At 34.4% G+C, this 14,321-nt stretch overlaps 1 protein-coding gene across 1 annotated transcript in view; it reads left to right on the top strand.

The window, feature by feature from the left end:
- Nucleotides 1–13,178, top strand: part of LOC132111980 (gamma-2-syntrophin-like) — a 66,484-nt gene extending 53,306 nt beyond the window's left edge. Inside the window, exons 15-17 of the mRNA XM_059519580.1 lie at nucleotides 6,801–6,893; nucleotides 11,623–11,733; nucleotides 12,597–13,178. Of these exons, the coding sequence (XP_059375563.1) occupies nucleotides 6,801–6,893; nucleotides 11,623–11,733; nucleotides 12,597–12,728 (336 nt within the window). The 3' untranslated portion in view covers nucleotides 12,729–13,178. The remainder of the gene's footprint in view (nucleotides 1–6,800; nucleotides 6,894–11,622; nucleotides 11,734–12,596) is intronic.
- The last annotated feature ends 1,143 nt before the right edge of the window (nucleotides 13,179–14,321 follow it).

Below are 14,321 nucleotides of genomic sequence, written 5' to 3' on the forward strand. Positions count from 1 at the left end.
ATCATTTGAGTCAGTTTGGGAGTTCAAAGCGGTTTAGCGAATCATTTGAGTCAGTTTGGGGATCGCGAAGAATTTTAATCAGTTCGCGAGTTCATAGCGGGTTCGCGACTCATTTGAGTCAGTTTGGGGATCGCGAATCATTTGAATCAGTTCGTGGGTTCGGAGCGGGATCGCGAATCATTTGAGTCAGTTCGGGAGTTCAAAGCGGGTTCGCGTATCATCTGAGTCAGTTTGGGGATCGCGAATAATTTTAATCAGGTCACGAGTTCGTAGCGGGTTCGCTACTCATTTGAGTCAGTTTGGGGATCGCGAATCATTTGAATCAGTTTGTGAATTCGGACAGGAGGAGAAGCTCGCAGGCAATTAACTTAATATGGCATACTGGCGTTACATTTTAAAATACTATACAAAAAAATTAATCAGAATACTTACTCCTGCTCACTCACGCCAAAGAACTCCCCGCTCAAGCTCGCCGTCTCTGCAAGATTAACGATGGCAGTTTGCACGCACAGCCACTAGAAGATTTACATCTGTCAGACAGGTTGCTGACGTCATCAAGCTTAGTTTGAGTCTGCGCGTCAGAAACGGAAGTGCTAAAAATAGCTAAAACTGGGCTTTACTTGTCTCAATTGAGTTTCAATGGGGTCGCTGTCTCCATTTCTTTTACTGTCTATGGTTCGGAGCGGGATCTCGAATCATTTGAGTCAGTTCGAGAGTTCAAAGCGGGTTCGTGAATCATTTGAGTCAGTTTGGGGTTCGCGAATCATAGCTGTATATGGATAGGCATTTTTAACTAATTTAGTAGCTAGTTCTAATTACGTTTTCCAAGCGTGTTTAGGTGTGATATGTGAACTCGTATTTTTTGTTTTAACGATGTGCCTTTTAACAGTATCGAGTATATTCAAAAAAGAAACAAATCGTGCCTAAAAAGTGCACGTATCTAGGCTAATGTAAAGTTACATGATGAAGTCATACTAGTGCGCGTGTGCATTTTGAGTGCGTTCTTTCACTGCATTATTCGGTGTATTCAAATGCATTTATGAGGTAGCGTGAAGGATTGTGTAATGGTTTTATAAGACGGGTTCATGTGAGGAAGTCTGTGGCAGTTCAGGATCATGATTCCTCGGGGCTCAGGACGCTGAGATCTGGTTCAGATGAAGGGGCAGTCAGATCTGAACCAAACCAATCCACATCTGATGTGAATGAAGACTGTAGTACTCTGAAAGAGCATAAGAAAGGAGGATAGATAGATGGATGGATGGATGGATGGATGGTTGGCTATTTGTGTATACTTATACATTTTTATATATTTAGGTATTTTATTATATATGTAAAGTATTATATTTTATGCATAATTATTATTTCTTGTTTATATTAGATATATTTGATTAAATATGTCTATTTTTAGTATATGCATCTATAGTGGCGGGCCAAAGTTTGGGAACCCCTTGCATAATCTGTGAAAATGTGAATAATTTTAACAAAATAAGAGAGATCATACAAAATGCATGTTATTTTTTTTATTTAGCACTGTCCTTGAGTAAGATATTTTACATGAAAGATGTTAAAATTTAGTCCACAACACAAACAGATAGCTGGAATTATTAATATAACCCCATTCAAAAGTTCTTAATACTGTGTGCTGTTACCTGATGATCCACGACTGTTTTTTGTTCTGTGATGGTTGATCATGAGTCCCTTGTTTGTTCTGAAGAGTTAAACGTAGCTTTGTTCTTCAGATTCTTCAGGTTTCTGCCATTTTTTTATTTTAATTTTTTTGCATATTTGAACTTTTCACACTGAGGACAATTGAGGGACTCAAAACACAACTATTATAAAAGGTTCAAACATTCACCGATGATCCAGAAGGAAACAAGATGCATTAAGAGCTGAACAGAATGAAGATGTCCAAATTTTTCTTTTGTTAAAATGTCTTCTTCTTTTTTTTTTCATTTAGTTCTGCCCTTCGGAAGCAACAGAAGATTCTTGCATGTTTTCAGGAACACAAATTAAGTACAATTTACCTTGATCTTCAAATTCCAAAAGTTTTCACCCCCCGCTCTTAATGCATCGTGTTTCCTTCTGTCTGTGTGTGTGTGTGTGTGTGTGTGTGCATGCGCACACACACACACACACATACACATACAGTATGATGTAAAGGCTTTTATATTACCTGTAAATATTAAAATAAAGATGGAAGAAAAAGTGCCATAATTAATGTTGCATATTTGTTTAGATATCTGACTCTAGTGTTGCTTCTCTGAACAAACACGACTAATTAAGATGAAAGTCACATTCACTAAGGGCAGTTGCAGACTCAGTGATTTGTGTTGCGTCCCTCCACTGTTGATGTTATTATCTTTCATCAGTTATTCTGTGATTGTCCAGCTCTGGTTTAGGACGCAGTGATTGACGGCGCTGAGAGATGCATGAGTGTTTTACAGAGCGGCGTAATGCTAACATTAGCTCCAAAAGCACATAGGTTCATTCTGCGTTTGTCAGCATGATCTCAGACTATCCGCAGACCGGTTTTTGGCTTCTTCACCACATCAGGAATGAACAAATATCTGCTGAAATTAGATGTTGTCCTTGGGGATGCAACTAAAGGTGACAGAGAATTTCAATTAGTGCTTGATTAGTAGTTTGTTCTCTAGCCAGCTAGATTTGGTCTTGGGACAGAAACATCTTTTAGACAAGTATACTAACAGACAATTGGCTAATGCATTGAAAACACATAACTCTGTTGTATAGTACATACCTAACATGTGTTACTATGGCAGAAATGTGTGTATTTTATGCAGTTTCATGCATGTTTGTATTCACGTATTTGTATAGAACTTGACTTGACTTGTATAAAAATGAATGAGCCTTTGTTTGTCCAGACTTTGTAGTCATGCATCTGTTGCAATTCATTAAGATCAGCAAACACAACAAGGGCTTAACATGATTTATTTTACAGACTATTTTCAGAGTTACCAGTTCAGTGTTGATATAGTTCAACAATTATAAAACCAGTTTAATTCAGCGATCAGCAGTTCAGCTGGACTATCTGTGCCATTGAATCAGATGAGTTAAGTGAAATAGTTAACTTAAACTGAAACCATAAAAGAACTTGAAACTAAATATTAAGAAGTCTTAAATTTATTTTAATTTGCTACAGTTTAAGTTTAAGTACCATTTTAGTATCAATGCATAAAATTGATCTAGCACAAGTAGTGTTTAGGTTCACAGTATATTTATATCTCCATAAAATGCAGCATAAATTAAATATATACAATTATAACGTATTTCATGATATGAAAGTTATGTATGTATATTGTATGTATTTAAAGTTTTTTTATTTCTGATATATTTTATGACACACAAGTTTTTTGTATTTATTATTATTATTAGTATTTTATTTATTTTTTATTTAAGATTTTTTAATGTACATTTTATTTTTATTTATTTTTATTTTAAATGCATCTTTTTGTCTGATATTTTATGTTGTAATATTTATTGACTGGATAAAAAAATAGTAATGGTAACTAAAACTGAAATAAAAATTACGTATAAACTACGTATAGTTAAAAAAAATTCTAAACAACAAAAACTACATTTTTATCTAAAATAAAATATAGAAATAAAATTAATTCAAAATATGAATAAATGCATGTATTCGGGTTGACCTTAGCTTTAATTCCGTTGCCCTTTCTTCAAAGATTTTCTTCAAACTGCATGACAGTATTTTACCTGAAACCGTTAATGCATGTTAAACCTTACAGCAATGTACTTGTGTTACTTTATGAATTACAGTCAAATGCATTTCAAAATGCAATGATGCATAAAATCAAGTAAGCATAGATAGAAGTGTTTGGGTTCGCACGTACATAGAGCATGTTTAATAATAAAAATAATGTATAAAAATCGACTAAAACAATACACATTTGATAATTTATTTTGGGGGGGGGGGACAGCCTTGTGTTTTTAGATTCAGAGGGGTTTTGTATGACGAACAGTGTAGTGTTACATGTTTGACCGTTTATGTAGCATCTGCATGTGGTCTCAAAGAGTGCAGAGAAGAAATGAGGCACATTTGCAGCATGCTGGGATTTTCTCCTCAGTCAACATGACAAGGAAATCCTCGACAAACCTCGCTCTATGTTTTTCCCATCCCTCAGGAGAAGCTCTCCAATTAGCAGTGTGTATTCAGTGCTTTACATGTGACAGGCGCCGCTTACGCCAGGAGACAGTAAGCACTGAAAATCCGCTTCGCTGGCATTAGCTTCCTCTGGCAGCTGGATTTCGTGCACTGCTTATAATGCGACGGCACGTCTGTGCAGAGAGTAAACACTCCATGCTTACTGTGATGAAGAGCAGCAGTGTCAGACCTTCATGAGAGAGACCGTCTGGGGTAATTATCAAGTTTATACTGTATTCAGAACTCAACGCTGGGTTCTATAAGAGTCCCAACTAAAACTCAAGCTGAAAAAAAAATAAAAATAAAAAAATGCTGAAATAAAAAAATACACTGAACAAAATTATAATTACTTTTGTTTTAGCCTCCATTTTTAATGAGCTGAACTCAAAGATCTAAGACTTTTTCTACGTACACAAAAGGCCTATTTCTCTCAAATATTGTTCACAAATCTGTCTAAATCTATGTTGGTGAGCACTTCTCTTTTGCTGAGACAATCCATCCTCCTCACAGGTGTGGCATATCAAGATCTGATTAGACAGCATGATTATTGCACAGGTGTGCCTTAGGCAGGGCACAAAGACCAATCTAAAATGTGCAGTTTTATCACACAGCCACAGATGTCTCAAGTTTTGAGGGAGCGTGCAATTGTCATGCTGACTTCAGGAATGTCCACCAGAGCTGTTGCCCGTGAATCGAATGTGCATTTCGCCATCATGAGCCGTCTCCAAAGGCTTTTCAGAGAATTTGGCACTACATCCAACCAGCCTCACAACCACAGACCACGTGCAACCACAACAGCCCAGGACCTCCACATCCAGCATCTACACCTCCAAGATCCAATTCGATGGCATCTGGCACTTGGAGAGGTGTTCTCTTCACGGATGAATCCTGGTTTTCACCTCATGTTGCAGCATGATAATGCACGGCCCAATGCTGCAACGATACGTACACAATTCCTGGACGCTGGAAACATCCCAGTTCTTGTATGGAAAGCATACTCACCGGACATGTCACTCATTGAGCGTGTTTGGGATGCTCTGGATCGGCGTATACAACAGCGAGATCCACTTCCTGACAATATCCAGCAACTTCACACAGACATTGAAGAGGAGTGGACCAACATCCCACAGGCCACAATCAAAAACCTGATCAACTATGTGAAGGAGATGTGATGCACTGCGTGAAGTAAATGATGCTCACACAAGATACTGACTGGTTTTCGGACAGTTATATAGTTTAACTTGATGTACCATAATAATAATAATTATTATTATTATAAAAACTATATATACATTTTATTTTAATACATTTTATCATTATTATTTTTTTGACTTGATACTAAAATGGTACTGAAATAAAAAAAGAAATGGGAGATGGGAGAGTTTAATGCAGAGAGAAATGCTGGCAGGACAGCTGTGAATAATTCCCCTGCTCCATCTATATCAGACGAACTTTAATCGTTTCTTCTCCTGCTCAACAGATTGCATGATGATGTTGCAGAATCCAAATGTCACCGCTCTCCTCTTCATACCTAATTGATTTCAAGAGCCACTAACTGTAATACTGTTAACATTACTGTTGAATTTCATGCATATTTAACTACAAATGTATCCTCTTTTGAGGATTTGATTTGGAAAAGCAAAGCAGACGGCTGCATTTCTGAGATCCGCTCATGCTACTAACTACTTTTGCATTTTTATTTAGTGTGCATTTTTATAAATTAGTATTAAGTTGTTGTAAATAAGCTTATCAGTAGTCAGTCAGTTTCAGCATAAATGTGTTCTGTAATTATCAATAATAATCAGTATTGCACTCACATTTGACAATAATTGCTTATAGTAATTTAATTTGAAATAAAAACATTTCAGTTATTTTTCATAATGATTATATTTGTATGTAGGTATGTTTTTTTATGTTTTACATTTATTAATTAATGAATTTATTTATTTATTGCTTTAATGTAAATATTTAAGCAATTACACATTATTGCATTATTGCATAATACTACATATTATTATTTAATACATTATTTTTTTATTTAATTTTAATTGTCTATAATTGTCTATATATATATATATATATATATATATATATATATATATATATATATATATATATATATATATATATATATATATATATTATTAAATGTTTTTACTTATTTACTGTACCTAAAAAAAATAGGCATGGTCTGCAGATATGTTTTGAATGTACACATTTAATTAGTTAATTGGGTTTAATTGAATTTATTAGGGCTTGAGCACTGTGAAGAACCTCTTGGAATTGCTCTGTTTATTATTATTATTATTATTATTAGGGCCCGGAAACCATACATACAGTACATTAGTATCAGAGTACCATAGTATCAAATGGTACTGGAGGATTATTGGACTGGATATTGATTTTTCTTCAGAAAATGGATTGATAGACATAGTTTCTCTGTCTAAGTGCAGTGTGGCCATCCGTTTATATCCCAGGAATATAAAGCATGTGAGATCAGGAGTGTTGATTGCTTGGCGATTTAAATATGAATGTCGGTCTGTTGTTTTTAAAGTGTTTACAGCAAGCAATGTTCTGGTGAGCTTTCAGTGTAAATATTCCTGTTGTTCTTCCTCTGCAGTCGAAGAGCTACATGTGCAGCAGTCAAGGGAAGATCCTGTGCTTCACACTTGACTTTGAGTCGGGCTTCTCCTGCTCCGACAGCTTCTCAAAGGTAAGAAAATCTAACTGTGCCTCTGTTTTTGCTGCTTATTGGCCTTGTGAGCAGAAACTCGCAGCTGAATCATGACAGCAGTGAACTCAGAATGAACCGTCTTTATATTGTGCTCAATATTTCAGCTGATTCACTTCTGCTTGTTTCGAAGCTGATCTGCTCTAATTAACAAAACACTATTGGGTCATTCCTGCTAGCAGTACCGCCAGATTAAGAAGTCTTCCCATCTTGTTTTTAATTATTTATTTATTGGTACATTGGTTTTGATTTTATTTAACCATTGGTTTTTGTTTGTATGTACTTATTTTCATTTATTTAATAAATATCCAGTTTATTAAGAAGTATTCCTATTTTGTTTATTCACACATCCATGTTATTTATTTATTTATTTATTTATTTATTTATCAAAATAAGTGGAAGTCTTTTCCATTTTATTTTATTTTATTTTTTATCCATCCATCCTTTTTTTTGCATTTATATATATTCATTTTTATTTTCATTTTTATGTATTTTCTATTGAAGTATCAAATGCTATCAATATCAAACTGTTTAAAAAAAAATAAATCTTATGAATATTGTTTTAATAGGTGATCAAATAGTAGTTTTTTCCCATTAATGTTTGCTTGTTTGTTTATTTGTTTATTTTATTCTCTATTAAAATATCTGAATGTTATCAAAACGTTCCAAACAATACATATTTTCTTGTGCATACTGTCTTAATGAAGGTCATTAATGTTTTTCCATCCAATCTTTTTGTTTTATTCATTTATATTCAATCAAATTGATGTATTTATTTATTTTTCTTATTTGTATTCTGTCAAAATAGTATCGTATTCAAATGTTTCCACAAAACCTGGTTCCTTGAGAATATTGTTTTATTTGCTGATTGATTAATAGGTTTTTCCAGTGTTTTTAAAATCTCTTTACATTCCTTTTGTCTGAAAATAATTTAAAATTTCAAAATCCAGTTCCTCAATGACATCATCATCATCATCATACAGGAAGTGGCATTTTGGAGGGAAAACATCAGCAAATATTTTATTTATTTATTTATTTATTTATTTACAGTGTATAATCTGTGAATCTGGGATGTTTGTGTTCCTAATTATTCAGTTTTGAAATGAAGAGTTCAGCCGGTGCTGGTTATGACATGATTTGTGATTCACACAGAAGCGTTCGGACGGCATGAATAGACTAACACGGGCTGATTACGAGGCTGACAGGCCAGTTTAATGTTGCCATCTAAATCTGGTGTGTATTGTTCTTGGTTTGAATAACAGACGGTGATTTGCACATCAGTGAAAAGTGTGTTAAACGTCAACACCGCGCAGAGTCCTTTGGAGAGGCAGGTGCACATGTTAACATGGCTTTTACCGTGGCTGTGATCCTCGCTGATATATATATCAAAAAAAACTTCAGTATTGATACAGCAGCAAATGCCGTGATGCAGGTTTGAAAAAGAAACAGAGAACAGAAAAGAGCATTTTAAGTATAATTGTTAAAAACATTTAAACAAGACATTTATTTTGCACCTCTCAATTACTCTGGAGATAGAAAATGAATTATTATGATTATTATTATTTTTATTATTATTGAGTTTAAAGGGTTTGGTGGTTTTGCTGTTGTAAACACTACTGTTGCTGTTGAAGGAAAACGTATTTCTGTCTTATTTTAATATAGAATTCTATTCGTGAAGTGACATTCAGCCAAGTACAGTGACCCATACTCAGAATTTGTGCTCTGCATTTAACCCATCCGAAATGCACACACACAGAGCAGTGAACACACACACACACTGTGAGCACACACCCGGAGCAGTGGGCAGCCATTTATGCTGCGGCGCCCGGGGAGCAGTTGGGGGTTCGATGCCTTGCTCAAGGGCACCTAAGTCGTGGTATTGAAGGTGGAGAGAGAACTGTACATGCACTCCCCCCACCCACAATTCCTGCCGGCCCGGGACTCGAACTCACAACCTTTCGATTGGGAGTCCGACTCTCTAACCATTAGGCCACGACTTCCCGTAATTCTAATCCTGTTCTGAATGAATTTTTTTTTTATGTTAATGATAATAAAATCAGGACTGATAAGTACAACCCGAATTCCGGAAAAGTTGGGACGTTTTTTAAATTTTAATAAAATGAAAACTAAAAGACTTTCAAATCACATGAGCCAATATTTTATTCACAATAGAACATAGATAACATAGCAAATGTTTAAACTGAGAAAGTTTACAATTTTATGCACAAAATGAGCTCATTTCAATTTTGATTTCTGCTACAGGTCTCAAAATAGTTGGGACGGGGCATGTTTACCATGGTGTAGCATCTCCTTTTCTTTTCAAAACAGTTTGAAGACGTCTGGGCATTGAGGCTATGAGTTGCTGGAGTTTTGCTGTTGGAATTTGGTCCCATTCTTGCCTTATATAGATTTCCAGCTGCTGAAGAGTTCGTGGTCGTCTTTGACGTATTTTTCGTTTAATGATGCGCCAAATGTTCTCTATAGGTGAAAGATCTGGACTGCAGGCAGGCCAGGTTAGCACCCGGACTCTTCTACGACGAAGCCATGCTGTTGTTATAGCTGCAGTATGTGGTTTTGCATTGTCCTGCTGAAATAAACAAGGCCTTCCCTGAAATAGACGTTGTTTGGAGGGAAGCATATGTTGCTCTAAAACCTTTATATACCTTTCAGCATTCACAGAGCCTTCCAAAACATGCAAGCTGCCCATACCGTATGCACTTATGCACCCCCATACCATCAGAGATGCTGGCTTTTGAACTGAACGCTGATAACATGCTGGAAGGTCTCCCTCCTCTTTAGCCCGGAGAACACGGCGTCCGTGATTTCCAACAAGAATGTCAAATTTGGACTCGTCTGACCATAAAACACTATTCCACTTTGAAATAGTCCATTTTAAATGAGCCTTGGCCCACAGGACACGACGGCGCTTCTGGACCATGTTCACATATGGCTTCCTTTTTGCATGATAGAGCTTTAGTTGGCATCTGCTGATGGCACGGCGGATTGTGTTTACCGACAGTGGTTTCTGAAAGTATTCCTGGGCCCATTTAGTAATGTCATTGACACAATCATGCCGATGAGTGATGCAGTGTCGTCTGAGAGCCCGAAGACCACGGGCATCCAATAAAGGTCTCCGGCCTTGTCCCTTACGCACAGAGATTTCTCCAGTTTCTCTGAATCTTTTGATGATGTTATGCACTGTAGATGATGAGATTTGCAAAGCCTTTGCAATTTGACGTTGAGGAACATTGTTTTTAAAGTTTTCCACAATTTTTTTACGCAGTCTTTCACAGATTGGAGAGCCTCTTCCCATCTTTACTTCTGAGAGACTCTGCTTCTCTAAGACAAAGCTTTTATAGCTAATCATGTTACAGACCTGATATCAATTAACTAGATGTTTTCCCAGCTGAATCTTTTCAAAACTGCTTGCTTTTTTAGCCATTTGTTGCCCCCGTGCCAACTTTTTTGAGACCTGTAGCAGGCATTAAATTTTAAATGAGCTAATTAAGTGGATAAAAGTGTAAAATTTCTCAGTTTAAACATTTGCTACGTTATTTATGTTCTATTGTGAATAAAATATTGGCTCATGTGATTTGAAATTCCTTTAGTTTTCATTTTATTAAAATTTAAAAAACGTCCCAACTTTTCCGGAATTCGGGTTGTATAATTCGGAGGATGAGAAAATCAGTATAAGTCTGTTTTAACAGTGTTGTAATGATTATTTTTAAGGCACTGTAATAACATTTTTAGATAAATACTGTATCTAAAAATGTAACTGTATTTTTAGATAAATACTGTAATAACAATAGTTCAAAGTATGAATGTTTGTCTGTTTTTTTTTTGTCAGATAACATAAAAAAGACAAGACACCTCGACATGCTTTCAACTTTCCCCAATCAAACAGCAAGAACGAAAGAGAACAAGCATCTTTGTTTATATTGATTTGTGTAGAACTACGTTAAAATTAAACATTTGTATAAAATGTAAATTAATCAGATTTCTAGGTTTCTAGATTTAAAATCTAGATTTTAATTAAAAGAGACAGTGTTGTTAGTCTATGCTATCGATTAGTATATGTATCCAAAATGAGGAGATGTGAAATATTTATACATAAAATTTATATTTATATATATTTAAAATTTTAATAATCGAAGGTTTCCTTTTCATTCATACTCGGAGCCAGAGGGCGCTCTAGCGCAGAAAGTCCAAAACAGATTTAATAACTTGTGACATGCAAGAAGTCGTCTAATATGGACAGGAACTGAATAAAAATCAGAAACATTTTTACTGCAGAAAAACATGAAGACAATAAACACACAGTTCTGAAAATGTATGGTTTGTGTGTGTTTTTCTCCACATGATAAATTATCGAACTATATGGAAAATGCAGTACTGATTGAAATATCAATTAATATAGAAAATATATATTTCCTGCTCATTCTGCTTCTAAGAACTTCACAATAATCCACAAGCAATCAGTTAATGTCTTGAGAAGTTGTGTACTGAATTCGATCCTCAAGTATCACTGTTTTAGCACATTAAGCTTTTTAAAATCACTGACTGCATTTCTTTATTCTTGAGTCCAAGTTCACAACAAAGCACTTTGAAATGCTTAATTGTAAATGTGAATGACCACTTCAATTTCTCAAGTGCACAGATTTTGCATGCCTGTCTATTCTGCTTACATTTTTTTTCACCCGTTTTTCCACAGAAAACCATCTGGAAATACAAATTCTCCCAGCTGAAGGGTTCGTCGGATGACGGCAAGACACGGGTGAAGCTCCTGTTCCAGAATTCAGAGAATAAACAGATCGAAATGAAGGTCAGATTGTGTTTACACGAGAATATTAGGATGAAATGTCAAAAAGAGTCAACATTTGTGCTGTATAAATATATCATGTTTTTTGGGGTTCACAATATTAGTTTTGATGTCAGATTAATCGTTCATTTAATAAAATAGTCAAATAAGATGAGATATTTCACATTGTAAGGATTGACATATGAAATATATATATATATATATATTTAATAAAATATTTTATTGAACCTTTAGTCCAAATATAAACAAAAAAGCTTGCTTACAGTATGTGTTTTTTTTATTTTTTTGGCTGTGTTTATGGCTCATATAGTCTGATATAGTGAGAATATGGAGGATAAACAGTTTAATTTCATTCAGAGGCCCAAACTGTGGCAAATATGAAATTTGGTGCAGATGCTGATATTTATATGACAAAGTATAAATACTTCTGATAGGTTTTAACGTAAAACAATGAGATCTTTATAGCAGTAGAGCAGATACTGATGTAATATGATATAAATATCAGTCATATCTCCAGTAATATGTCTCAGTAAGATGAGATTGATCCAAACATATAATGCAGTGTAATCCAGTGCTGATTGAGAGATGAAGAAAGGCTTGTGAAGATCATTCCTCCGCTGAGGAACAGTGAAAGTAAAGCTTCTGGAAACAAACGCTCCTCAAAAGATCCTGAGGATCAGATTTGAGACTCTAAAACATGATTGATGGAGAATCAAGTAAAGCTGAGCTGCTTCAGTCCAGGAAGAGTTCATCTGGAGATATTACTAACAATATCAAAGTCTTTATATAAATCAGTAAAGATGCGAGGCAGTTTAATGTTCAAATACAAGTGAGAGACATCTTTCTGATGGCTTGTTTTCCTCCAGGAGCTGGAGTTTGCGAATCTGACGGCTGTGCTTCATTGCATTCACTCGTTCATCGCTGCTAAAGTGGCCACGGTGGATCCCGTCTTTGTCAACAGTCAAAGTCTCACGCAGAAGTTCATGTGCAGCAGCTAGAAACATCCGTGTGCGACCAACACGTACAGTCTCATCTGGTTCTCTGATTTTATGCACAATAGATCTAGTTCTTGTTATTTTTGTACGAATCTTCTAAATTCAGAGCGACGTTTAAGGAGCACTTAAATGATATTTTGTCATGCTTTGAGTTATGATTTCTTTCCTACCTACTAACACGATCGATCATGTGCTTAAACTGATTATGTAGCAGAGCAGATGTTGACATACGGCATTATAAGTTCATGCATGAACTGCATTTGACAATTTACAGGGCGAAACGGGTGACACTGAGACTTCCAGCTGTAAAATCAACCAAACTAAGATGACTTTGTATTCTTTTGCCCTTTGTTTTCTATTCAGCGACTCAAACCTCTTCATTTAGAACAAAGAGTAATAACAGCAAGACATATATATCATTTTGATATATGATAAAGTCAGTTCTGATGGTTTTGTGCTACCATGTCACACTGATTTTGTTATAATGAAGTAGTCATTTAATTAACAGTAAATAGACAGTCGTGCAGCTACTGTCCTCCAAAACTGATCTTTTCTAAAAAGCAAGGTCCCTAAACTATTGTGCTATTTGGTTTGATGTTATTCCAGTTCTTTTTCTAAATAAAGGAATGATTAGTTCACTGCTGACGGAATACGGCTTGATTCTTGTGTGGGTTCAGATGCAAGAGAAAAAAAAAATGAATGTGTAAAAATGTATATACCTGATTATGGTTCATTAATCCTATATAATTTTGTATACTTTATTTATTTATTTATGCATTGATTTATTTTAATAATTAATTTTACATAGTCCCCCAAATATCTTATTTATCTTTTATCATTATTATTATTATTAATTACATTTACAATATATTGTTATTAAATTTGTCCCATTGTCATTCCCAAAGGGAAAACAGTATTACTTTACCCTAAACCGGTAATAAAATCTTTAATAATTAATAAACCCTAAACCAGTAAAATAAATCAGAATGTTTTATTTTCCTAATTTTATATAATCCCTCAATTATTTATCCCTCATTATTTAATTATTTTATTTTTTTACTGTGTGTTTTTGCACGGGTCAAATTAATCCTAAACTGAGTAACATATTAAAATAACATGTTAATTTCAATAAATGAATTAAAAATTTAATTATAATTTATTTTTATACATGCAATCTTCACAGAACATGAGGCATAATTATAATTATGCCAAATAATACACTGTAATGAATTTTTGATTGTAGTCTTAATTTTATTTGCAGGACAATTTTAATAAATTTTATTGATCCACTTCAAATGTTGACACACAGTACACACACATATATTATGTAAGCAAATTATTATTGCAGATGTGATTAATCATGATTAATCGTATATATATATATATATATATATATATATATAATTTTTTTTTTTTTTTTTTAAGTTACAATTGTTAAGTGGTTTTATTTTTATTTATTTATTTAAACCAAGTATAGGCCTAATTAAACATGCAGGGTTCTAAACACTTTTTTATTTTATTTTAATATTTGTAGCACTTGTACATGCATTTACACTATACTACCAAATTGCATAAATAATTTTATGAGGTTTAAAT

The sequence above is a fragment of the Carassius carassius genome, chromosome 31 (genome assembly GCF_963082965.1).
Source record: "Carassius carassius chromosome 31, fCarCar2.1, whole genome shotgun sequence".
NCBI lineage: Eukaryota > Metazoa > Chordata > Actinopteri > Cypriniformes > Cyprinidae > Carassius > Carassius carassius.